At 40.1% G+C, this 27,825-nt stretch overlaps 1 protein-coding gene across 1 annotated transcript; it reads right to left on the bottom strand.

Annotated features, from left to right (window-relative positions):
• Positions 1-3,277: 3,277 nt before the first annotated feature.
• LOC116058993 (chymotrypsin-like elastase family member 3B) lies at positions 3,278-9,089 on the bottom strand. The gene is made up of 8 exons (XM_031311992.1): positions 8,983-9,089; positions 8,772-8,860; positions 8,038-8,135; positions 7,705-7,833; positions 7,272-7,408; positions 5,127-5,269; positions 4,309-4,461; positions 3,278-3,484 (listed from the first exon to the last, which is right to left on the bottom strand). The coding sequence occupies exons 1-8, from the start codon at positions 9,023-9,025 to the stop codon at positions 3,467-3,469; spliced, it is 810 nt and encodes a 269-aa protein (XP_031167852.1). The 5' UTR covers positions 9,026-9,089; the 3' UTR covers positions 3,278-3,466.
• Between the last annotated feature and the right edge of the window lie 18,736 nt (positions 9,090-27,825).

The following is a 27,825-nucleotide window of genomic DNA, read 5'->3' on the forward strand; positions in this document are numbered from 1 at the left end:
GCGTCTGTCATAGTGTGATTGGTTATGTTGCTGTCAGTCCCATGCTGATGGCGGTTATGTGTCAGTTAAACTTCTCATCTCCAATCCTATCTGTATCTGTGAGAAGTGGCGCTGTCCTGAGTTGGAAGTCCAACATGCGAGTTGCAAGATAGCCTACATTGCGGCTTGATTATCCAGTTAATAGGCGTGTTTGTTCGTGTCGGCCGCTGTCCATTTCCTAAGGTTCTGAAATGCAAACATTTTTTGACTACTTTTTGACTACACGGGCGTGTGCCTGTGAGCACCCACACAAATCGGCGCTTATGCGCTTGCAGATACTAGGCAATAGCATGCTACTATCGATACAGAAGCGGCACGCCCAGGAACGCCCATCAAGCGAGTGCGTGTCGCTGTCTTTTGTAGCTAATGTGACTGTAGACTAAGAGAGAGATTCAACCTGGATGTAGCTTGAGAGGCAACAGCCTGGGGCATCAACAACAACAACAACATTCCCCCAAGCTCCTTGTTAAGCCTTGTGTTGTCTTCCATTCGACCATGCATTTGTCGTCCTCCCGGGTCAAAACTGAAAATCAACTCTGACGTCTTTTGCTTTTTTTTCGTCACTTTTGGCGTTTTTTTTTAAATGTTTTTGCTGCTTTTTTCAACATTTCATGCTTCTTTTCACTACCATGTATAAACACCACCAACACCAACTTATTACTAGTTTTACACTTAATTTTTGGTATTCATGGTCAATAAACCTCATTTATAGGAAATTATACCTAATACTTGAGTTAAAAAAGCAGAAATTCTGAATTATTTAGACTACTATTAAAGGAAAGATAATCACAGACTGGTATATGTCAACGTTCAGTTGAGATACTGTTTCGAAACATTTAATATTTTTTTTTTCAAATGCTAAAAAACTGAATAAAACACGCAAAATTCAACGAGAGTAGAGATTTATGCTTCTGTTTAAAACTAATTCAAGAGGAATAGCTTTTTGATGAAGTTACATGTCATATTTAAGAGTGTGTGTCTGCCTGTCAGCACTAGGCAGGCTCCCACATCTACCAGCAGATGGGGATACATGTCCAAAGGTTTGTGTTCATGTCATGGTTTGAAGCAGAACCTCGCTCATCAGTGTAGTCTTACTCTATTTCAATAATATAGAGTTCAAGCTCTAGATACTTATTCATTTAAACATTACATTGAAGTAATGGATCAATAATTATAATCCAATAATAAAATATGGGCCATTCTGCATGAGTGTATTTTGATGTCAATACTAGCATTAGGGCTAGGTGAAAATAATCGATTCTCCAATTAAAATCAATCTTTGTTTGAGTGATCTGATATTGATAAAATCCTGAAAGTGATCTTTTAATATACAGTATATCTTCTCACCTTCTCTTTTTTTTAAAGATTATTTTTGGGCAGTTTTAGGCCTTTATTTTTGACAGGACAGCTTAGACTTGAAAGGGGAGAGAGAGAGAGAGAGAGAGAGAGAGAGGGATGACATGCAGCAAAGGGCCGCAGGTCGGAACTGAACCCGCGGCCACTGCATCAAGGACTGATCCTCTGTATATGGGCGCACGCTCTACCAGGTGAGCTACCCAGGCACCCATGGATGTATCTTTTATGTTAGTTCTGTTGTTTTTTTTAAGATCATTTTTTTGGCTTTTATTGCCTTTATTCAAAGGACAGATTAAGTCAGGAAAGTGGGAGAGAGAGGGGGATGACATGCAGTAAAGGGCCACAGGTCGGAACCGAACCCGCGGCCGCTGCAACAAGGACTGAGCCTCTGTACATGGGGCTCAACCAGGTGAGCTGCAGGCGTCCCAAGTACAAAGTACTTTAAACAAACTTTTTGGTGGTCAATTCTTAATGTAAACAATAACCTGGTGCATAACAAAAGATATTTGAGGGTTGCTTCTTGCTTGTACAATTTACAGCATATGTTCTCTGAGAATCTCTTTTATATCCAAGCAAAATTGGTACTGTAACTGAAATTTCCCTGACCTAATTGATATAGAATCAATCAGAAATGTAAACGAATCAGGACCTTGTGAATCGGAATCAAATCGGGAAAATATTGGCTATACCCAGCCCTAATGGCTACTGATGAGTACATTGTAATATTTCTATGCTCTGTTGCATTGATCACTCTAAATCTTAAGTTGTGAGCTTATTTACTGTATGTACCCTTGTACAGTATATTATCACATTCTATCATGCTAAAAATAGCAGTCTATTTTCACAAACTGGATGTATATTTGTCAAAAGTGGCTCAAAGTGCTCCCGTTATGTGATGCAGCAGACGGCTGAGGTCATGCATCAGGGTAACCTACTGCTGCTGTTTATCTGATGGGAGATGGCTCAGCTCCACCTGGTGCATCATCAGACCAGCGCCGACACCTGGCCGACCTTGGTGATGATTGATAGGAAATACTGATTCATAAGTCCTCCGCCACACACACAACACACACACACACACACACACACACACACACACACATACACAGCCATTCCTCATTCTTCTCATCACACAACAATGCATTTTTACAGAGATGAATCTTTCTATACTTTTGTCATGAAAAATGCTGATTTTGTTTGATTTTAGCTGCTGCTGTGCTTTGTAATAAACAATTGTGGCTGCTTTTTTGTTTTACCATACACATGATGCAAATTAGGCACTTACTGTAACCAGGGGCGTCAAACTCTATCTAGGGCCACACTGGAAAATGAAAATCGCATCAATGTATGGTTTATTTACATGCTTTTAATCGAAAAAGTAAAATATTTTTGTCTATGTTATTGCATGTCCCATAGTCCTTTAGCATACAATTTGGCCCACATAAATCCCTAAAAAAAAGTCAGTAAAAACATTCCTTAGCTATCATAGAATTTAGCAAGTCAAGCAAAACAATCATTCAGATTTTTTTTTGGGATTTTGACATTAAAAGGCTACCAAACTGCCGACTCACAACAACCTGTGACACAGGCCCGAATATGCAAACTCTCTGATTGTGTGGTCATTTCTGAGTCTCAAAGTCGGCGAACCTGCCAAATTCTGCTTTGAGTGTCGTGTAATTGCAGTTTGAAAAACAGTTTCCCATCTTTTTGGTTTGGTGCAGAACTAGGTGGGCCAACATTGTGAACCTAAATTAATACGCGGGCCAGATCGAAATTTGCGAGGGGCCTGACTGCCCGCGGGCCTCGAATTTCACACGTGCACTAAACGATTATATGACATCGATTTAAAAAAAGGTCCAATAATTTACAACCAGAGGCGTCCTGATAAAAGACAGGAATGTTTATTGAACAGCATGAAAAGGATTTAAATGCATTGTATCTTCCTATATTCTAATGTTTTTCAGTAATTACAGACATATTGTTCTGAGTCTGAGAAACCTATATTATATAAATATTGGCTATTGACTTGGGAGCTCATTATTGATCAACTGGTGTCCAGTCCAGTATATCTTCAGTACCGCAGCATGACCTGAAGAGAAAACATAACTTATTGATCTATGAAATGTTCTGTCAGTGACATGTCTGTGTCTCTATGGACAGACTCATGCACATGTGAGCTGTGACTGTAGATCAGAGATCTTCAACAGGGGGTCAGGGACCCTTACAGGGGTCCTCATAGTTACTTTAGGGGGGGCCAAAGTTATTGTTCAATCATTTAAAACAAGTTTTAAAGGTAATATGTCTGAAAATATATATAAACATGGGTCCAACATATTATTAGCAAAGATAAATCGGCCTATTGTTAATTTTTAACATTGATGACTGGCTTATTGGCCTGTAGGTAAGGTAGCCACTAAGGTAGCCATACAGTTAAGCTTAAGGATTCACTGTGCTACATATTCATTTATTCATATGGATCTGTCATTTTATCATCCTGTTTATGATGTATGTGTATGTTGTGTGTGATGTCTGTAAGCTACTGGGATCTTGAATTTCCCCTTGGGGATCAATAATGTATCTATCTATCTATCTATCTATCTATCTATCTATCTATCTATCTATCTATCTATCTATCATCATCATCTATCATTAAAACATGATGTATAAATATATGAATATGTCAATAATAATTATTGTAATACCTTAGTATTGTATGTACCATCAAAGGGTATCTGTAAAGGCTTTAGGCCTCCCTACATGTTATTGGAGGTTCAGTTTAATATGCAACTCAATTTCATACAATATGTGGTGGGGGTCCATGCTCCATCTCTCTTTCAGCTAAGGGGTCATTGGCCTAAAAAACATTGAAGACCCCTGCTGTAGATCAAATAGAACAAGTATTGATTAACTTACGTCGCTGAGCCACTCAGTGAAGGCAGAGATGCGGGTGAAGACGGTGGGTTTCTTCACTTCATTGCACACACGAGAGGAAACGAAGCTGGTTACACCCTGGACGTACCACCTCCCATCCTGACCCAAACAGTTGAGAGGACCGCCAGAGTCTCCCTGAGAGAGGAACGGGAACACAGTCACAGTGGAAAGTAGCAGACCTTGTTCACAGCAGGTGCTTTAATACAGTGACTCCCAACCAGGGGTACGTGTACTTCTGTTGTTGCCAGGCGGTACTTGGAAAAATTGTGGAGCAGGTCAACTAATTGATGAATGAATACATGATTTGAATGAAACAATATATCAGCTGTAACACCTGAACATTGAAGTTGTATAAAAGTGCTTAAAAAACTAGCAAGCAAGCACAGAAGTTTAAACAGGTAGCTAAAAGTAATACATAAACAGTGATATGATAAGATAAAAGTAATGAATACATGGTAGAAATAAATAGCTAAAACTACTGACTAAACAGTTCAAATGATTCGCTAAAAAGTAATGGAAAAATGGTTGAAACTTTCAGCTTCATTATTGCCCAAACCAACCTTAATATTGGCAGTTCAGTTGTATGAAAAGCTTAACAAAATGTACTTATATACTGTATATATATATATATATATAATGAATAGTGTTATACATTTGGAACATACATTGGGAATTGATAAAGGGGAACGTGAGTTCATCTGACAGGGCTGTGGGGGGACCTCCGACTAAAAAGGTTGGGAACCACTGCTTTAACACACTTTTGATAACAACAAGAAGTGGCTTTTCTGTTGTTGCCTCACATTGCATCCAGACACGACGTCTCCTCCTGCACAGATCATGGTGCTCTTGACGTTGATGCCCCACCAGTCACTGCGGCTGCACACACTGTGCTCCACCACAGGCAGCAAGGCCTGCTGCAGCTTGTCAGGCATGGGGCCATGGGCTGAGACACACACACACACACACACACACACACACACACACACACACACACACACACACACACACACACAAAGGACAGACATGCTCAGCAACACATAAATACATACATACAAGGCAGAGAGCAGTGTTGGAAAACAGACTTCAAAACTGTAAACACTCATTACACATTGCTCATTTAAAAAAACTATTTACTCAGCAGCAAAAGTAATTCGTTTTATTACACACACACACACACACACACACACACACACACACACACACACACACACACACACTGTAGAAACATACATAGATACTATATATATATATATATATATATATATATATAAAAGCAAGCAGCTCTACAATGGAAGGATATACTGACCATAGACAGCTAGCTTAACGTTAGCCTTGGTGAGTAACTTACGCTAGCTCTCCACTTGTCCCGACCAGACCCAGTTAGTGCCTCTTATGTATCAACATCTTTTTTTAGATTGGCATAGCCATTGAGGTAAACATTAGTTTCGTAACTGTGATGTGTAAAAAAAAAACGTAAGGTAGTTTAAAAAAAAAAAAAACATGCTGTTAAAAACCCCACCGTTTTCCCTAACTAAATACTTATCTATATCTATCTGGAAGAAAAATAGGCCGTCTGCTGAATCCTAAAAAATAATAATAGGCTATATTACTGTAACCCATTTCCCAACCTGTGCCTCTGTTTCCGACTCAAAACAAAGATGGCAGCCCGCCGACTACGTTCATAAAGCCAACTGCACACCGAGCCGATTATCGGCCGTTGGACAGTCTGGCGAGGTCAGTAACTTGAGTCTGTTTGGTGTGTTCCGTGCTGTCGTCCGTCCGAGGGGCTTTCGGCCTTCATTTTGGCTGATTTGACATGTATAATTGGCGGGGTGGCCACTGCCAGCAGTCGGACTCAAATGATCCATCTGATTGGTGGAGAGCTAACCCGGAAACGGGGAGCGGGATGAGCTTGACTAGAGCCTCTCAAAATCTGACCTTTGTCGATCTGAAATGAAGACAGATTCACCAACTGCATGGCCTATTTCTCGCTTAAAATGTTTTCAGAAACACGTTCCATTGAACTATTTTAGTACAATATGAGATCGTATTCTGAACAAGCCGCCATGACAGTCTGGCTTTGAATTTCCGGAGAAAACAGACCCACGTGAAGCGTTCGTCCAATCAGCTGCCGGTTTTCATTTCTGGGCGCTGCCTGCTGTTATGGAGACATATTACGTCTCGTCTCTTCGGTGTGTTCTGAAGAACTTTTTTGACCAACTCGGGGAGACTGATCAGTCCAACTGCCTTCTCTCGGGTCGGCCGTCTGGTCAGTGTGTCTGGGCCTTTAAGAAGGAAACAAAGTTGCAACTTGGGAACTTACTAAAAGTCTTTTTTTATCATTTTTCACCCAGGTGATCAGAAGAGTCTTTGATGATTCTGGAAATAGCCCCAGAACAAGTGTTTTAAACGCCGTTTTGGGTTTTTCAAAAATTCTCGGTTAATGATCTTTTAGAACTAATGGATACTAGCCTGACGCCGTCATACTCAGATTGTAGTCAGAACTTCCCGACCTCAAATCGAATCTCGTGGGCGGGGCTAAGTTCGGCTGACATCCAGGCTAGCTGGATACCATATAGTATGCTAATACATGAGAGGCACAAACAGCCTGGGCCTGACACTAGGCCTGTTTGTCAATCAAACTACCAGTCAGCAGTTCTCAAGTAGCCTACAATGTAGACTATTAAGTACAAATTTGAGGTAGGCCTACTTGTACTTTTTAAATTATTGGATTAGCTGGAAAATGCATTGCAATGCATTGTCAGAGACTGCAGATGGTTTATGTCAACCAATGCTCACAATAAAGTTACAACTGAGTTCTAGACAACATTTTCACCTGTCTGAGCCTGAAGCACCCATTCATTTTTTAGCCAAATGAAACCCTGCAGTGCTCTGCAGCCATCAGTGCAAAGGCAGGATGACAGGTGAGGACATAGGAACATTACTGTAAAGGTTGCCCCAGCCGGAGATGTAACATGGTGTCCCGTGGGTGGGTATCTCTCCAGCCTCTGGAAGACAAGCCACGCCAACGCTGTCACTCATGATGGGGCTCTTATCCAGTTTCAGCAGGGCAAGATCGTTGCTTTGAGAAAAAACACTGTTATATGTACATTTTCACTGACTGAGTGGAACATACACTTTAAGCAAGCTTAGATCTTTCAGAGACTGTTTTTATGGTCTTTATTGATAGCATGAATTCATTGAATCCCTTTCAGTATATTGTACTGTATATGGGTAAATTGGTTACATTACTCCATTTACTTAATACTGTAGGTTCTTCTGCTTACTTATTTTATGCGTATTAAGGCTTCCACTGGTGATACGAAAACAAGGGAATTCATTGATTTGCAGTCGAGAATTTTAATGTAATAAACTCACCCAGCAGCCACAAAGTCAATGTCCCAGTTGGGGTGGACAATGATGCGCAAAACATCTCTGATCTGTTCCGTGCCCTCCTCCTGGCTCATGTCATGCTCCCCCAGGACCACACGGTACACATCCCCTGGCCTGTAAGACACCTCATTTCAGATTACATTTCCCTGTGTTATATGCCTCATATTTCTACACAATTCTCTAGATCTCATTTGTATCACACTATATTCCGACATTGGTTCTGGGTGCTTGCTTCAATAAATCCTTGACGTCTGTCTTAGGCTCTCATGTGTTATCCCTTGAGTCACACAGTAGGTATCTTGTCTTATTGTTAGTCACCAGATGCAGTGTCCAGCCGTCAGCACCCAGCGAGGTCCAATCAGAGTCCCTCCGCATGTGTGATGGAAACGGCTGCCGTGCTTCACCTGCAGGGAGATCTGCGCAAAAAATGTATTAATTAGAGTTTAATTCTAAAAAAAGAGTATAGTTAACCTTAGATCTGGAAAATATATCAACATTATAATGATATTGTGATACAAGATTAGATATCGTCTTAGATTTTGGATATCTTAATATGGCGTGTTGTCTTTTCCTGGTTTTAAAGGCCATATAACAGTAAAATGATGTAACTTTCTGAACTTACTTCCTACCTTACTGATACTCTTACTAACTACCTTACTGTTCTGGCTGCTCTATTATTTGTTTTTACCCGCCTAGTCATTATATCCATGGTCCTGATAATACAAAATATGTGTCAAACTATTGTGAATTAAGTATTGTGGTGCTGCAGTGACGTCCCAGCCAAATCGAACCTACAGACTAAAGAAAAACATCTTTTCAAAAATCACACTATAATCATTTAAAAAATGTTTTTAATATGAATCAATGAACATGAGAATAATGATACAAAAATCATCAATACCTCCAATATTGTGAACCATATCGCAATATCAATCAAAATAATCAAAAACAATTAGATATTTCCCTCATATTGTCCATATAGCCCTGCCATTTGCTCAAAAACATTGTGATACTGTTTAAGTAGTGAATTGAAAACATTGGGCTTACAGTACCTGCCAAGGCCAGCTGTGGGGGCGGGCATCCTCTCCATTCACCACCCTGTTGGTATCAGGCTTGATAGCAGGTGTACCACATCCAAAAACTACAAACACATAACATTGAATTCTATAACTGAGAATTTAGTGCTTAATCTATCCACATTTTGTAAGAACTTTACCAAGTTTTTGTTCAGTTTGACTTCTCTAGCTAAGCCATGCTACTCACCATATGCTACCTGGAGCAGCAGGAGGGCCAGTGTCTGCATCATGGTGTCAGTCTGTAGATACACACACACACACACACACTCTCTCAGCTCAGATCAGCTCTCTTATACATTCTCCGATTCTGTCAACCCAAGCACAGATTACATTGAACCTGTGGAAAATTCTAATCAGTGTCTACGGCCGATTGTGGCTGGGAAAAACATCTTGTTCCACAGATGCATCAGTTGGTCTGCCATGCATTCATGCAAAAAAGGAGATTGTCAATGTACATGTGCTAACATACTTGTGCTGTGTCTGTACAGATAATTTCCCAGTGCACCATTTTGCAATAGAATAGAAAAAAATAGAAGTGAATAGAATATAAAGCCTAGGTAAAATGTTAAACTAAGGATTCAGGAAGTTTTTTTTGACATTTTTTTGAAAATTAACCAGTGGTGGATAAAGTATACAGATGTACTATCCATAGTGTAAAAATACTCTGTTAACTTTAAAAGTTTTGCATTCAAAATATTGCTTAATTAAAAGCATGTAGTACGTAAGTATTATCAAAATAATGTCTAAAGTATCAAAAGGTAAATGCAGGGTGGACCCTGTCAGTAGTCATACACACACACACACACACACACACACACACACACACACACACGCACACACACACACACACACACACACGCACACACACACACACACACACACACACACACACACACACACACACACACACACACACACACACACACACACACACACTTATACTTAAGTGAATGTACATAGCTGCTTTTCACCACCATACATAACTGTAATATCTTTGCACTGAGGGAAAGTATTACATGTTGTCTGCTTGACCATACCGTATACTGCTGGAAATAATACTGCATCACTCTGAAGCACAGGTGTACATTTCCCGGTGAATATAATGCCACAATTGCACATTTACATTACACTGTTTGTCACACAGTAACAGGAAGGGATGCATTTTACATTAATTGCAGGCAGCATTCCGTAGTTAGCATTTGTGAAGCGGAGGAAAGACCTCCCATTACTGCTGACATTACACAGTGATCTCTGGGAAGTGTTGTGTATACACAGCAATAGCAGCTAATCACAGATTGGTGCTTAACCCTTGTGTTGTCTTCCCGTCGACCGTGCAACTTTTTGTTTTTCTGGGTCAAAATTGAAACGTCTTGGTCGTTTTTTTTCAAAACTTTTGTGAGTTTTCCCCCTCCGATGTTTATGTCACTGTTTCGGATGTTTTTGTACAATTTTTCCTGCGCCTTTTGACGTTTTTGTGGGTTTTTCCCCCACGTTTTTGAAGCTTTTGCGGACATTTTTGTCACTTTTTTCAACATTCTTTAATAAAAATAATTTTGAATGCTATAAAATTGAATAAAACATCCAAATTGAAAGAAAGTAGTGGGCTGATCATTTATTTTACTTGTGAAGAGCGTTGTGTGGAACAATCCGTGTTATTTTTCTGAAAATTTGGTTGAAAGAAACCCACTTTTCTGATTTAAATGGGTCAAATTTGACCTGAGGACAACACAAGGTTTAATGAATATAGCTACATGAAAAACATGCAGTTGAACATAAAAAAGAAAACCTCCAGCCTGAACACACAGAACAAACTGTTCCTGGAGTAAAACTGTGGGGTTTGTGAAAATGCGAGTAGCTGAGGTAGCAATTCAGAGTGAGTGTAGAAGAAAACCAGAGAGCGAGAGGAGAGGAAGGCAGAGAAACTGAGACAGGGGGTTTAGTGTCGTCAGCTGTCATGGTGCTCAGTATACTGCGAGAAATACATTTTCTTCCTGCGACCACAGAACTGGATAGCTTTGGGTTACCTTCAAGAGAAACAGTCCTGTAACAACTTTCTCTCCTTTAATAACATGTTATACGTTGACGAAGGGGCCCACGCTCCTGCCGAACCTGGATCCAATTCTTCACGCCTCGCTCAGACAGTATCCTTTCCTCCTGAGGGAAACTAATAACACTCTCTGGAGAGGACAGCGTGCATCTATAAATTTCCCCTTTTAGGAAGCAAATCAAATCAATAGTGCCTTAGCTAAGAGGCTTTGCTTGTTTTCCCGTCGTGTTAAGATAATTCCCTACACCAGCCTTTGCAGGAAGATTTATGAACCTGACATGTGCTGTGTGTTTGCATAACATAGCAATGACACAACTGTGGATAATTCGAATTAAGGCTACAGCTCACAATGAATTAACCACCGATGCTGTTTACAGGAGGTCAGTCAGGTGGGAATTGTGTGTAAAAAAAGAAATAGTGTAAAAAAGAATCAATAGCAATTTTAAATCAATTTAATGTTAGTGGAGGACTGTTATTTAAAATGCAAATATTGGAAACTTGCAGCAACTTAATTACAAACCTTCAATCACACAGACATTTAAGGTCATTACGGAGAACAGAGACACATTTAGCAGTTTTCAACATTTTCCCACAAACTTTATACATTAGAACACTTTGAAATTTACAGTCACATCCTTCAATAATATTACATAGCAATGCAACCTAATTTAGCCTGCATCTTAAACATGATTTATATTTACAACACTAAGAGTCTACAGCCAGGCTAGCAGCTCTGTGAGGCTGGACTTAGGGACAGTGGTGCTTTGAGCTAAATGCTAATGCCAGCATGCTAACATGCTCACAACGACCTCTTAACTAGGGCTGGGCATCGTTTTGATATTAGCAATTCTGATTCCAATTCCGATTCTTCCTTTCAATTCTGGTTGTTATTGATTCTCGATTCTTTGAGGGGTGGAGTTGAAACGGGTCACATGGTTATTTCACAGATAAGAGGAGCATTTTGATTTGATGGTGATTTACAGTTTTACCAGGTTTTTTAATGTAAAATAAAGAAGAAAAGAAATAAAGAAGTGCAGCGGCCGCTACGGAAACCAAAACATGTGCGTGTTAAATTTGGAACTGACGATTGGATTCGAAACCAAATTTTCCAAACGATTCTAATAAAAAAACGATTCCATTGGAATCAGAATTTTTGAAAACATTCCAAGATGGAACTGCTTCTCGATGCCCAATCCTACTCACACCGCATTACCTGCTGGTGGCTCATAACGTGTTCAAATAACGTGCCGGCTCCAACAAAGCCAATGGAAGGTCAATTAGGATGCTTTGTCGTGGTGGAGACACGTATTCCCTGGTTCAACACAGCCCTGTCTCAAAGTCTGCGTAGCGAGGAGTACGGGGTAGATGGATGGATCAACCCAACATGGTTCACTGAAACGTAAGTTAAAATATGTAATGTACTTAAAGGTCCAATATGTAATATATTTACTGTAATAAATCCAAAAATGACCCCAATGCATCATCAGATATTAAGGAAACATGCTAAGTTGAAATACTATCTTTTCTGACAACAATGCTAATGCCAGTATTTTCTCCTTTTGAAATTTCCGTTCCGGGGAGGAGGGGGTGGGGGAGACGACTTCCTAAACCTTATTAAGTAGTTTTGTTACCTAAACCTAAATTGTTTCCATAGTGCCGATACGTAATTTTAACACATTACGTTATGCTAAGAGGTCGTTGTCGTTTCACGTATTTCTGTTAGATCAGGTCGCACAATGACAATGCCAACATGCTAATGTTTAGCAGGTGTAATGCTCACATGTTGCCATTTTAAGTGTGTTAGCATGCTAACATTTGCTAATTAGCACTAAACAAACAGGTGAGGTTGACCTGGGAATGTTATTAGTTATACAAGTATTTGCACATAAACCAAAATATTGGGTAAATAGACATTTTTGTGCAACTTGATTGATGAAAAGGGATCCGCAAAGGTATTACAATTCATCCCAAGTAATGTTTGTACCAAATTTCAGTTGTTGAGACATTTAGGATCGACCAGCGTTACCATCCGTAGAGCCACAGCGCTATAGTGTGGCTAAAAACAAGTCCAGTCAATGTCTATTTAATCAGAAATATCCTGAGGAAATGATTTCTGTATCATATTACAGTACATCATATTTTATAGCATAATATTTCTTGATTTTATGATAAAATGGCTGGAAAATATTTAGTTATAAAAATATATAGTTTGGTATAAAGTTATATGAGCTGTTCCTAAACTGCCTGCATGTATAACCCTTTTATTGTTTTTTCTTTTTCCTCCATAAAAGAATTTCCATCAAGACATTGTTCTGCTGAACAACGTAAATCGATATTTCCAAAGAGAAATGCAGTTAGCCACAGAAGCAGGCCTGCTCTTTATTCAGTGGTAGCTTAAGACAGAGATAAATCATCTGAGAACAGCCAGCGCCGTTTAAGGCCAAGTACATATCTCCCAAGGTTTTCAGATATGTCAAAAAATCTGACGAGTGCAGCCTGGAGACGGAGGAAATGCTGCCAATTAGACCTTTGAAACATAAATCACACTTTACGGCTCTGTCACATCAAGTGGCCAATATTCAGTTTCCAGTCACTGAGAAGAAGAATATCAGTCATTAATAGAAGGCATAAAATAGGGTGAATAAATGCATAGCACATGCAGCTTCGCTTGAGTTAGTTCATGATATCACCTTTCACCACAAGAAAGATGTGGTGCATGAACATATGATTTGGTTGAAAGCATACAGTGTGTCTCCCAGTGATTCATATTTTCAGAAAGGGCCGAATGTACAGTATTAAAGAAAAGGTTGGATATATTTTGGTATGCTTATTTGCTTCCTTGCTGATGGTTAGATGAAAAGATTGAAGCAATGCTTGACGATTTGATTCAATTACACGATCAATGAATTCTGTCTTTCTTTGGCTCCCCTTGGCTGTTCTGGTACCATCCGGTTCTCTCACTTCTCCTGTGTCTGCGGAGGATGGTTGCTGGTGATGGAGAAGCAGAGTGAAGTCTGCCTGAAGGCTCCCGTCAGAAATGATTATGTCTGCTAGTAGCTCTGCACAAAACGTAGCCTTCGGCTGTTTTTCTTTTTGGACACGCAATCCTCTTCTCTAACTACTGAGACGCTCCGCTCTCTTACTTACTGCTGCTCCTCTTCTCTGTCAGGATAGACCAGGTGGGTTTAATGTAATTATTGCAGCAGATGTTGGTTCTGAGTACTTTTTAAAACATTTACTCAGCCGTGAACAGTTGAGCGAGTAATTTATTTTCTCAGCAATGCCCTATTTCACACTTAGCTGCAACGTCTGTCTCTGTTTGACGCTGCTTCACTGGTGGTTCAATGGGACTCTACCAGCAGAGTAGTGTCCTGTTTCAAATTCTTTTCTTACAAAATAGGTGAAGAATTAAAAGAATGTCAAACATTACTGGTGTTTATTATGTATATGTTATATATTGAGACGCCACTTTACATTTGGATGGACTTGGCCACAGTTCTCAGGTTAAGGTCATTTCGGGCTCGCCCGGCAGATGTTAGCAAATGAAAAGTGATGTTTAAACGTGTTGTTGTAAGGTTTAAGTCGGGGCTGAGATCAAAGCCAAATGAGTTTTTTCCTCAAGTGTCTTGTTCTGATTGCAGAATAATGGTGAGGTCATTGTCAGAAGGAACAACAACTACAAAGTAAATGCCTTTGTTGTCTTTCGTGGACCCCTCAAGCCAAGCAAACAAAAAAAGTAGAAGAAAAGAGGGGAGCTATTCATAACAACGCAATTACACCACCACTTTGATAATTGGTATTTATAGATGAAGCAAACCTAAATCCAAATAAACTTAAAGTGCCCTAGGCCGAGCAGCTGGAGCTTTACAGCAGAATGTCTCTCTTTATAAGTCTTTCGTGTCTTTAACCATCATCATCATCTTTTGTTTCACACTTTTTCTGATAATCCAACCTTAACACCTCGGACCCCCGCCGGCCAGTTCAGAAACACTGAGTTTTCACTGGTAATGGACTCCATTTGGGCACCTCTGGGCTCCTGTTGAGCTACTTTTCAGTTTGATTCATTGCTGCCCCCCCTTTTTTTACCTCCTCTTCCTCCCCTCTCCTTTCCTTTCCTGCCTAACATAAACCTTGTTGGTCAAATTAAAAACAGTTTAGCTTGCTGCACTGGCTTGCATCACAAGCCCATAAACACAAAGTGCTTTGGTCATGTAAGACAGAGGCCCTGTGATTATCTCTGCTCCTTCAACTCACAAATCAAACATGGGTTCAGCTGCAGGCCCTGGTATGATGAGGAGCATTTTATCAAAGAAAGTGAAAACAAGAAGCCCAGCGTTTTATTGCGGGAACTGGCTCAGTTCTATCACAATGAAAGAGCATCTCGACACATGGAGAGCATATCTGTGAGGGATTTAGATTTTGTGTCCAGAGATGGAAAGACAATGAAAGACAATTTGACGCTGCGACAACCAGAACTTTAGTGGCCGATGGAAATGAGTTCCCTGTTCATTTGTGAGATTTAGGAGTAACACTTTTTGGCAATAACCTTTCAGTGGTTTCTTCAAGTGCCACCTGCTTACTGTGAGATTAAATTGAACTGAACAGATCCGTAATTCAGGGTCCACAACATCAAAAGGAAATCAACATAATAAGGCTTAATCGCTAAATTTCTGATGGCTAATGACCCCAAAATTGACTGTCGGTTTAGATTAGACAGCTCAATGCTTAACACTAACCTACCAGAGCTGAAATGAAATATGCTACTGAATTTTTATTTTTAAAGGGAGGGGGTAGGGAACTTCGGAGATACCAGCAGAAAAATTATAGAAACACCAGACAGGGAAAACCAAAAGCCAGTCCTTCTCTTTAGTCTCCTCTCCCACAGAGGCTAAGGTTTCTTGGCTGTGACTGATGGACAATAACAAGGAAGCCCTCCCCACGCACTACCCGTCCATAAGTCATAGTTATGTGTTGTCATCGCCGTGCTCTTTTTGTTCTCGTAAGATCGGATATTCTGTTATTAGACTTCAAATGAAATAGAAAAAACACATGCACTTATGTTTCAGACACAGTTCTTCATTCTCAACATGCATGTTTAGAGTTATTTTTAAATAGTTTTATCTTTTTCAGCCATGCTCTCGGCGTAGCTCTAGGATTGGCAATGTCAGCTTCTGTCCAGACTAAATATCTCAACAACTATTGAAAGAGTTTACAGACATTCACGGTTCCAAGATGATGAACCCTAATGATGGTGATCGATCCTCTAAACTTTCCTCTAGCATAAAACGTGGCACACACATTCACATTCTTCTTAGGCCTTTTTTTATGGCATTTTAGGCCTTTATTTGATAGGACAGCTTAGGACTTGAAAGGGGAGAGAGAGGGGGAATGACATGCAGCAAAGGGCCGCAGGTCGGAACCGAATCTCGCAGCTGCTGCGGCAAGGACCGAACCTCTACACATTGGGAGCACGCCATACCAGGCGAGCCACCCAGGCGCCCTGAATTGTCATGACTTAAGTGATCCCTTAACTTTTTATTTATTGGCACCATCAGGTCAAAAGAGACACTTTGGCACTGTACTTTGTTTATTAAAGCTAATTAACATATGTTAGCATTCTAACAGGCTAAATTAGGATAGTGAACATGGTTAACATTATACCTACTAAAAGTTAGCATGTTAGATAGGTCATTGTGTGCATGTTAGCACGCTGATATTAGCATTTACCTGTGCCTAAATACAGCCTCACAGAGCAGCTAGTATGCATGGTATGACTCTAGCTAGCATGAATCTGTTTTTTTTTTCAATGCTGAGAATGTACAAAGAAAAATTAATTTATAGACCCAATAACAGTGTTTGTTTACAATAAAAACTCTTGAGTCCCATACTTGTCCCATACATACGGCGCTGACCAAACTGGCACGATATACTCTCATCTCGTTCATCTAAAATACATGTTTGATGCTGTCATACGTCAACACTAACGTAAGGTTGGAGACCTAATTTACCTGTTGGGCCACAGACTAAAGAAAATGACATCACCCAAACTAGCTGTTACTGTTCTTAACACTAGATTTGGTTTATCAAAGACGCTAGCAAAGCTACACAGGACAGACAAAAACCCACAGCAGAAACATAAACTAGGTCAGACCACCATGTTATATATCTTGTGTTACAGTTACAGCTGAAAATGACAACACAAATAAACAAGTTTGTCAATTTCACATTTCTCCACAATTCAAAGCAACTTCCAGTTGTCTACCCGGATGTGATTTTTGTGTTAGCGCGATACTTTTCTAAACGTATTAGGTTCATAATGGGGTCATTGACCAGCTTAAGCTCACCTCCCACTCCCACTGACACCTGCAACACCCCTGCAAATTGGCAGGCGGCAGTGGTTTAATATACTGAGCTATGAAGTGTTCATAAATCTCTTGCAACCTGGTTAATAGCAGCTTTGAGGCCACTGAAGAGACAAAGCCTCTCCAGATACACAGTTGTTGTTTTTACTCACAAAATAGTATCTTTATTTAATATTCTGCATTTCAAAATAGAAATACATAGGACTTTTAAATGAAGAAAGAAAAAGGGAAGAATTGATGGAAAAGAATCCCAGAAATACTATTCAAAAAAATAAGTGCAGTCAAATAGATCTAGTGTTTTGGATTATGACAAATGAAAAACAGCACAAAAATTGACATGATATACAAAAGCAATTTAGAAAAAGGTTGAGCTGTTCCACACAGAAATATCCTGTACACAGCTAGATATGTTCTTTCCTGTAAACTTAAAGCCTTGTTGGTAACCACAAAGAGAAAGTGTGTAACTCAAGATGAACTTGCAGTCACTTGGCCGGCAGCACCAACGTGTTAATGAAAGTGACACGTACTCAGCTCAACCTGAAACCCGAGGCTTAAACAAATACATACAAATCACTGCACCGATGTGTCCAACACCACCTCCACAGTGCCCGCTCTCAATGATGACATGGGAAAGAGCAGTTCTCCCCTGGTTCTTACAGGTAAATACACCTGTATATTTATAATTTTATGCAAACATTATATAAATATTGTCACAAAGTCGTTGACATAAAGTTGGAGCTGGCTGACTGCTGGTGCCTCCAGAAGTTTAAAGCGATACACAAAGAGCTCTCTGTGGAACATATAAGCATTCACACATGCTCAACACTATGCACTCCAACACGCACGCACGCACGCACGCACGCACGCGCACAAACACACACACACACACACACACACACACACACACACACACACACACACACGCGCACAAACACACACACACACACACACACACACACACACACACACACACACACACACACACACACACACACACACACATTGTGTTGGAATCTTGCTGCCATTAACATTTGTAGCCACGTTTACAATTTGCACAGCAAATATGGCTACAAAGTGTAAATAACAGACTTATGATTTCGCCTTTCAGTGTTTAAATATCTCCAGATTCATCTCATGTTTCTCAGGTGGATTTATTTTTTATTATTTTTAAAGAATAGTCTGGGTGCGTCAGGGGTCAGGAGTGTGGCGTTGAGCATGCCATTTTTCCAAACAAAAGCTGAGTGTATGTGTGTGTGTGTGTGTGTGTTAGGGCCCATGTGCTAGTGATTTCACCGTCCTCCTCTGTGTACGCCGGGCTGACAGGGGCTGAGGTCTCGGGGGGCCAGGTACCGTCACCATGACTGTCAACAGGGACCCGAAGCAGCTGATAAAAAGAAGGTGTGCTGGTTGCTGATTGGCTGTTGTCCTTGCAGAGGTGATACACTTAAACAGCATGTCATACTCTCCCCAGACTCAGAAAAGGTTATGCTGAGGACATCCCAGCAAGTCTTTGTGAGCAAGAAGATTGATACCACTCTCATGTTTGTCCGTCAAATATTAGGCTATAACCAGCAGCTGGTTATCTTAGCTTAGCATAAAGACTGGAAATGGGTTAACAGCTAGCCTGGTCATGCCCAAAGGTAACTCTTGCCTACCAGAAATTCTAAAGCTGTGCTGTCACCATGTGGTTCAACCAGTGGAGACTCCAGGAAGTCACTGTTTCTAATGTCCTATTCACACAGACACAGGACTAGTATTACCTGGGGACCTCTAGTAATTTGTAATAATTGCGGAGGTCGGCTGTGATCTTAATCCTGTGCGAAAGTGCCATGTCTGTAAATTGTCAAGTAAAGATTTCACCACAAATTACCTACTATATTTCCGCCAAACACAGAGGTTGTGTGATAACATCAGTCCTGTGCGAATCAGCATCTCTGTAATTTGGGGTCGTATTGGCTGCGTTGGCAATTAGCCTATAGCAATTAATGAAAGTTTTCACAGAGTCTTGACATCATATGCAGGGGATAATGTCAGTAAATTTGAGTAAAATCAGTAAATCTTTGCTTCTTTTGTGCGAATGCGCCACATTTTCTAAATCTTAACTTGAGGTCCCCTGCTTCTGTGTGAAAAGGGCTTAAGAAATAGTCTCGCTTGTAACGCAAAACCACAAATTGTTCTTTGTAAACTTTGATTTTGGTACAGATAAAACAAAAAGATATAACATGTCAATTAGTTAGCTATAGGGGTGCTGGTAGGTTGATTTTGCTACTTTTTGAAAGAGCCTGGCTAGCTTTATGCTAAGCTAAGATAGCCACAGTCTTTTTGCTAAGCTACCCGCTGGCTGTAGCTTTATATTTAGTGGAAAAATTACATATTTCCCAAGCAAATTTTGTCCCAAAATGTCAATCTATTCCTTTAAAGATTTAAAACCTTCCAAACTGACTTTAAAATTAATCACGCACTGTAATCTTGCTAAATGTGGCAGCCCTGAATGCATCAAGTACGTGTCTACATGTCTGAAATAAGATGAGTCAGATTTCCTTAACAACTACTGAGAGCAGGTGCAGACTCCCACTCGGACCTCTGGAGTCCAGGATGTTGCTGTCTGTCTTAAGGCGTCTCTGGTGTTTGTCTGGCTCATCCAGACAGAATTCACATAAGACCTGTTGTGGCCCATTTGTCTCCTTACGGATCCTTTTTCTGGCGGATTCTTCTGGGGTTATGTAAGTCTTTGGGTGTTAGGAAAAGGAGACTGGATTCTTCAAATCCCAGTGGATGTGCTCGGAGTCATCTGATTAGTGAATGACACGCTGTCGGTCTGGGAAACGTTATGACAGGATCCACATCCTCTTTAGTGCTAAGCAGATGTTCCAAATTCTACTATGAGCAGTATTAATCTTGTTTATAACCAGGGAGGGAAAAGGTGTGAACAGGAACTTCCACTAAAACATTGGATTTATTATGATAGCTAAAGCGATTAATTTTCTCATAGCTGTTCATATTCAGAGCGTTGACTGTACCATCCACAGATGTGCACCTGTTATTATGCACTCATGTTTAACTGAATGGCATTACACACTGTTCACATACATACACGTGCACATGTACTGGACTACAAACATACTCTGTGTGTTTGTGTTACCCGTAAGGACTTGAAGGTCTTGGATGATTTCTATAAGTTGATCCAGAGGGGGGCAGTGTCTCAAAAGGCATTAGAATTTACAACACCACCAATGTATCCTGTGTGTTTTAAATTGTATTGTATACATCATTTATTTAAAAAACAATGCATATTATATGAGAAAAGTGCCCACTTTAGAGAGTAGACAGGCTGGACTAAAATTGACAACTAAAACTAACTGCAGGGCCAAACAGATTGTTTTTCTGTAACATTTTCCATCTAACTTTTTTAAACTACGGTATTTCTCTACGTGAGGGCCTCAAAAATATGCTCTCAAAGTGTCCCTTTAAAACATTGCTTTATAACACAACTTGCCTCCTTTACAGAGAAAACATTGATCTTGCAACTCCTAATTTTTGACGCCAAAGAGGAAATTTGAGCTCTGAATCATACAGTCCTTATTTATGAGGCTTGCTATAAAGGCTTTTTTGTTTGTTTTAGTTTTTCATTTTTTAATGGCATTGGCAAAAGGAGATGGTCCAAGGAAGCCTGACCTCATCATAGTTAGCAGCTCCTGTGTTCGTGTGGCTCACATTTGCTGTTTTATTGTCCGTCTGTTCTTGGCTAAACCCACTCGCACTCACACAAGTGTTCTGAGATCATATTTGGGTGTCGGAGTAACAATCCTCTTGAGCAGTGTGATGAGAGTGTAATTGGGAGTTTGCTTTTACGTAAGCTGGATTTCAGCAGTTTCTGCAGTGTTTTCTATGGTTTCTATTTCTCGTTTAGAGCTGATTGTGATTCCAACACTTGAAACCCAAGAAGGTCACCCTGGTTTTATTCAGTCATCATCATTGCAGGTGGTTATGACAGTGTGAAGGACTGGTGAAATACAGCAACAGTCTCCAGTAGATGGTAGTAGTGGGCAACTCTAAATGAGGTTTCAGCATTGCAGAAGATATTTGAATTAGTTGATTCATTAATCAAAGGACATGTTATTCCAATAACATAAATGCACTTACACGTTATTACAGTATATAGCTGATACATGTAAGGTAATGACTGAATGGGCATTAGTCTGTAAACAAATTGTGACCCCACTGTAACTTCATATTTTTGACATACAGTAATGTAGCATACTTAGTGGTGGATATTAGGTGAGACCTTAAGTCCTATAAGAACTTCCCCTCAGCTTGCAGTGTAGCACATATAAGCTAACATTGACAATCTGACAACATTTGAAGCTACAATAGAACATAAAATACGCTAACTAGTCAAATCTCAAGAAAGTTGAACGTCTAGCTAGCTAAAGGCAAATTTTTTCATTAGCTGTGGAACTAAAAGATAAATGAATACTGGACTTTTTCAGGACATTCATCACATGTCAGAAACACATGCTAAGTGTCTGCTGAATGTATAATTACACAATTGTTTGCTAACAGGTTAGCTAACTTGATATCAATGGAATTGTGTAAAGGGTTACAGTTTGTTTGAGTGAGTCCTTCTGCCCCCTAGCTCGACTTTGTTTGCTGGTGTTCCTTAAGTGTAAGTCCCAGCGTCAATCACTGCTAGCGAGTACCGTAATGTGAAAAGATTCCAACTATCACTTTAACCTGCATTAAGTGATTTTTTTTGGCCACTTGGGGGCAGCAGAAACTAGCTAAAAACACTGGCATTACTTCACCTTATAAAGTTAATATGATGAACTTGTTAGCAAACGGTTTCGAAGTTACACATCAAGCAGATACATTAGCAACATTAGCATTCATGTGGAGTTGTATCTCTGGCCACCTGTCAAATGCAAGTTAGCTTAGTGCTTAACTGTGTTCACCAGCCAGTCACTAACTTTGTCGTTCTATCGCTTGGTGGTGGGAACCTGGTGTAGAGTGGCTTTTTAGAGCCGTTTTGGTGTAAACAGCTGCTGGATATGATGATGATGAGAAAAGTTAGGGTAAACCAAAACCGGCCATGTTGCAGGCAATTTGCGATAAAAACAATTAGCTGAAAAAAATGCTCTGTAGAGCTGTTTAGAACTGCACAGTCAGGTGATAACTATCTGCGATTTCAACACTATGAATTCACATAACACAGTCATTTGATCCACCATTGATATGAAATAGCAATTGGAGCAGCTTTATGTTGATGAGGAAGGAAGTTCAAGATATAATAATTCTATAGTGCAGGCATTAAAACGAGCAGCGAACATACTATAGACATACTGTGTTTAATTTGTTATGGCTAAAAACGTATTGGCACACACTGCAAAAATAAATCCTACATTGAATAAATCATTGTCTGGTTCACAACTTTAATGCTCAACAAAAGAAAACCCGTCTCTTGCTGAGCTCAGGCTTTATACCCGCGGCTCACCTGTGAATGTTCAAATAAAGACCTCTCACTAAAGAGCGGAATGTTTTCATAAGTTAATGATTTCCTCTGTGAACAAAAACATGCACACAGGAAAACTGAATTCTTCATACCTGTTACCATGCACCATGCCTCTCCAAGCTTAACTCTGTTCAGGCTCATGTTCTTCCAATTTTCTTTAAAGGCAGCAAATCCAATTGATACTGTTCCTAACGAAGATAAAAGAGCCAGTTGTTTTGGCCTGATGTCATCTCTCACAGTAATGAAATTGTCTCTGGTAAAAGTTTAACACAGATGAAATTTACTGACAGTATATGTGGATGCAAAGATGTACTGTACAGATGGCCTTTAATGAAAATAAAACCCAGCCTTTTAACAGGTACGATTTTTAAACATCTTTGTGCCAGATGAAGTTTTTCTTACAGTCTTTGATGGTGTTTATAAATGGCAGCCACAGGATTAATCAGAAAAAAACAACTAGTATTGTGTTTACTCAAATCTTCAATATTATTCATCATCATATTTGGATATCAGGAATGTTACTTTTCATCAACTTGGCATCCAAGTGATACATTAAGGTGCAAGCAACTGAATTTCCATCACCAAAGTTATTTTGCACAATGGCAAAAATGAACATCGTAATTCACCAAAAAGCAAGTAAAAACTTGATGTTGTAAGCAACTGTTAATCACAGAGGTTCTTTTATGGCTGTGATTGTGTGATCTGACTGGTGGTGTGTCTGTCTTAGCACAGACACACCACCAGTCAGATCACACAATCACAGCCATAAAAGAAGAAGGTCCTTCTCTCTTTTCTGACTTTTCACACTGTAGCCAAACATTACTACCCAGGTATAGCTCATTTGGTCTCAGGTTTAACAAACTCTTTTTTTCTAATAAAAAGGTTATAGTATATAGTATATCCTTATGTCACTCTAAAGTGATTTTAATATCCATATTCAACAACTGACAAAAATAACAATAGCAATAATTGTAATCCCTTTTGTCCCAAGTGGTATTCTGTCATTCTTTGACCGTTATGATCGTAACATGGGCTATATGTTGCTTTCGATGTGAAATTAAGGTCTTAAAAAGTGCCTTTTTTCCCCGCATGAGCACCTGCCCCCCATAATGTCTGTGCATGCCCCTGCATGTGTGTGTGTGTGTGTGTGTGTGTGTGTGTCTGTGCGTGTGTCCCATGCCTAAACTGTCAACAGGATTGTTTCCAGGAGGTCATAATGAAACACAGATCATTTCATCGCAGCATAAACTAATAAAGGAGGACAAACAACAGCTCACGAACATAATCAAACCTGACGACAAGTGACAGACGAGCATTAGCTGCATTTCACAAAATTAACATTTAAGTCTCCGGCAGGGCTAAAAGTCACATTTTAAAAGGGCTATGAGTAGTTCATGGAAGCGATTATGCGGCTGGCCTGTGGCCTTGTGAAGACCCAAACAGGGATACGAGGTCAGAGGTCACGCAGACCATTAGCGGCGTCATTATGGGGCTTGGCTTCACATTTGCATGCTGCAGAACAGAACATGAGCTAGAGCTAAAACAAAGACAAGATTAGGGCCCTAAAAGCCGTCAGGAACACTCTGAAGCAACACACTGTTTATACGTATGCATGTGTGCGTTTCTTTAAGAGCATTAGCCACTTGCCATCATTCCCCCCCCCACACACACACACACACACACACACACACACACACACACACACACTTCATTAGAGATCTATCTCTGCAGAGAGTGAGCTTTACGTGGCAGCTGAATACATACAATTCATCATAATCCGGTTGATCTCTGAGATGTTTGCTGGAGCTTTAGCCGGCTCCATTTCCCCGATAACCCAGTTTGTGGAGGCTTAGATGTGCGATAGAATGTGTCGAAAAGTAATCTTAGGAAGGAACACTGTGAGATGGTTGCTTTAAAGAGATCACGGTTGAGTTACAGTCATCAGCTAACAATAGTTAAGTTTAGTTTATTGTCATAAGAGCTGCAAAGATTAATGTTGTCAACTATTAAATTAATCTGCAACTATTTTGATAATTTGGTAATTCTTTATGAATATTTTTATTATTTTTTCTTCTCTCCTCTGTGACAGTAACCTGAATATCTTTGAGCTGTGGACAGAACAAGACATTTGAGGACGTCATCTTGGGCTTTGGGAAACACTCATCAACATTTTTCACCAGTTTCTGACATTTTATAGGTCAAACAACTAGACAGAATAATCGACAATGAAAAAAAGTAATTAATTGCAGCCCTGATTGTCATTCAAACATGGTAAGACATGAAGGAATGACATCCGTTACCCAGGTCCAGCAGCGTACACAATAAATAACAGATTGCAGTGTCATCATAGCTAAAATAGAACCTTCAAATAATAATTATAGAGCCATGTAATCATATGATCCCCTCGATCTCTTTTTATAATTTAACCAAAATGAGAGACGTGTTTGCGGTGTCCGTCGTCTCTGGTGGTGTTGGTGTCGATTAGGAAGCTAAGAACTCTGTTTCATATTCATGGGCTGATGGGGGATGGTGTGGCCAGAGGAATTTTACCCGCCTCACTTGTCCACCACTGCTTGTGTATTGTCACACTTTGGAAACACGCACAAACAGCGTGCACGCACAGACACACACACACACGCTCAAGCACACAAAGCTTGTGGAATGGTTTGTGACTCTAATGGCCCTTTCTTTTGGGGGCACTTTTAATTGTTTGGTCATCGTCTCCATGCTCAGTGTGTCACAGTCAATAAAGCCACATTAGAGGAGACAGGAGGTGAGGGGTGAGGAGGGCCGACACAGGGGGTTAGGACCTTGGCGTGGAGAGAATATAAAGCGTCTAAACCCTCCCAGAGTGGCATTGTCCCACTATCAGAGCTCTACTGAGGACGGGCTGTCACTGTGGCCCATTGTGAGGCCAATGACTCATTCTTACTCGGGGAACAACCTTTAAAAAGTCCCAGGGATTTCAAAAAGTGGGGACAAACCTCTTGGATTTGCTTCAGCTGATGTATGTGTCAGTGTTTTCCCTAGGTTTGTGGAAGACTTAGGTACATGTATTTGGTGGGGGGTTTAAGGGTCCTCAAGAATGTGATGTTTTTCATTTAAAAAAAACATATGCAATTTTACATCATGGTAGGGAAAACCCTGCGTATGTGGTGTGTGTGTGTGTGTGTGTGTGTGTGTGTGTGTGTGTGTGTGTGTGAGTGTGCGTGTGTGCATTTGCATGTGTGTGAACTTTAAAACGATCGCATAATTTCATGATCAGATATCATTTATCTCTCGCAAACCCTATAATTTTTGGTAACCTTTGCTAATGTGTACAAAAAAATAACACACAGCCTCTCACGCAGAAAATAAACCAAGCTGAGATTTAATTTGTCTCATATGTTGCAGCGAAGGGCTCTTACATGCATGGCTGCAGCTCTTTTATTTGATGTAACTTGCTTTTAAGCTGCTGTCAGTGATAGCCATAACATGTCACCAGAACCTGGGAATTGTGCGATGGTGACTGTGATAACCCGGGCTCAGCCTCTGAGAGCTCAGGTCTTAACTGTCACTCTCAGCATCTGCAGACCACCAAGCTAGTCCCACTGACCTCGCTGCGACCTGCTCCACCTCACTGTCATGAACTCTGCTCACCACACACCCATCTATCTGCCTAATGCAGGCCTGTGTACCACTAGAGCTGTAACAATTCCAAATTTTGCTGTACAATTAATTGTCTCAGAAAAAAGTACAATTGACAATAGAATTGTCTCTTTCTATCAAATTTAAAAATATTTGTTTAATTATTTTTTAAACAAATTAAACTTTTGAATGGATCCTATGATACATGTTTTGGTTATATCACTGTTATGTAGTCTCTCATTGCCAGACCTTTCTCCACGGCGCTGCGGAATGTAAATCAGTACTCTGTAGTACCGACATTGTTTGGTTGGCACCCTTAAAAGTTTTTGTATTTTGTGTAATTTGGATATGTTTGATGCAATTTCAGTGAAAATAAGCTACTGGCAGTAAAGTCTTCTTTAGAATTAGTTTAATTAAATATGGCTGGTCTGATAGCAGCACTTATTTGCACAAAACAATGCACATGTGACGGCCACGTCACTCAGTGACGCTGTGTTGCTAATTCATGCTACAAATGTACCTTTGCTACAAACTACAGTATGTGTGTATCTCCTGTCTACATCCATAAAGAGTTTTTTTGTGTACTTGTATTGTAGTTAGTTGGCTGGGCAATATATCGATATTATATGAGACTAGATATCGTCGTATCGTTTTCCTGGTTTTAAAGGCTGCATTACAGTAAAGTGATGTTATTTTCTGTTACCAAACTGTTGTAACTGTTCTATTAGTTTTACCTTTACCCACTTAGTCATTATATCTACATTACTAAAGATTATTTATCTAAAATCTCATTGTGAAGATATTTTGTTAAAGGACTAATTGTCAACCCTATAATATCGCCACAATATCGACATCGAGGTATTAGGAAAAGAATATTGCGATATCAGATTTTCTCCATATTGCCCAGCCCTAATACCTGAAAATGTGCTATTGATGATTATTTTAAGGTTCTGTGACTAAATACACCCTGCCAGTAGGAGGCTCTTACTGGGGACTGAATTAACTGAACCCAGACCAGATTATTGGATTTCACTGGTGCCCCTCCCTGCTCTGTGTCTGAGGACAAGTCTCTGGACACATAACTCAGAAGTGGTTCTTGGACATACTGTTCACTCCATATAAATCCTGGGCGTTTTATGAGCCTCTGGTTTACTAAGCTGTCCCCTTCTCTTTCTCATCTCTCTCTCTCTCTCTCTCTCTCTCTCTCTCTCTCTCTCTGTCTCTCTCTCTTTCTCGTCTCGTCTCTCTCTCTCTCTCTCTCTCTCTCTCTCTCACACACACACACACACACACACACACACACACACATAGTCACACAGTCACACAGCTCTCTACTGTAAAGGTCACACACCTCTGCCTTATTTTGGGACTTCAGATACGTCTCGTGGTGTAAAAATCATAAAACTCCCTCATTGCACAGACGTGTTTTTCTCTCTTACTCAAGTATGCTTCGGTTATGTGTTAGAAAACGCTATCTAAGCTAAA

The sequence above is a fragment of the Sander lucioperca genome, chromosome 11, assembly GCF_008315115.2.
Source record: "Sander lucioperca isolate FBNREF2018 chromosome 11, SLUC_FBN_1.2, whole genome shotgun sequence".
NCBI lineage: Eukaryota > Metazoa > Chordata > Actinopteri > Perciformes > Percidae > Sander > Sander lucioperca.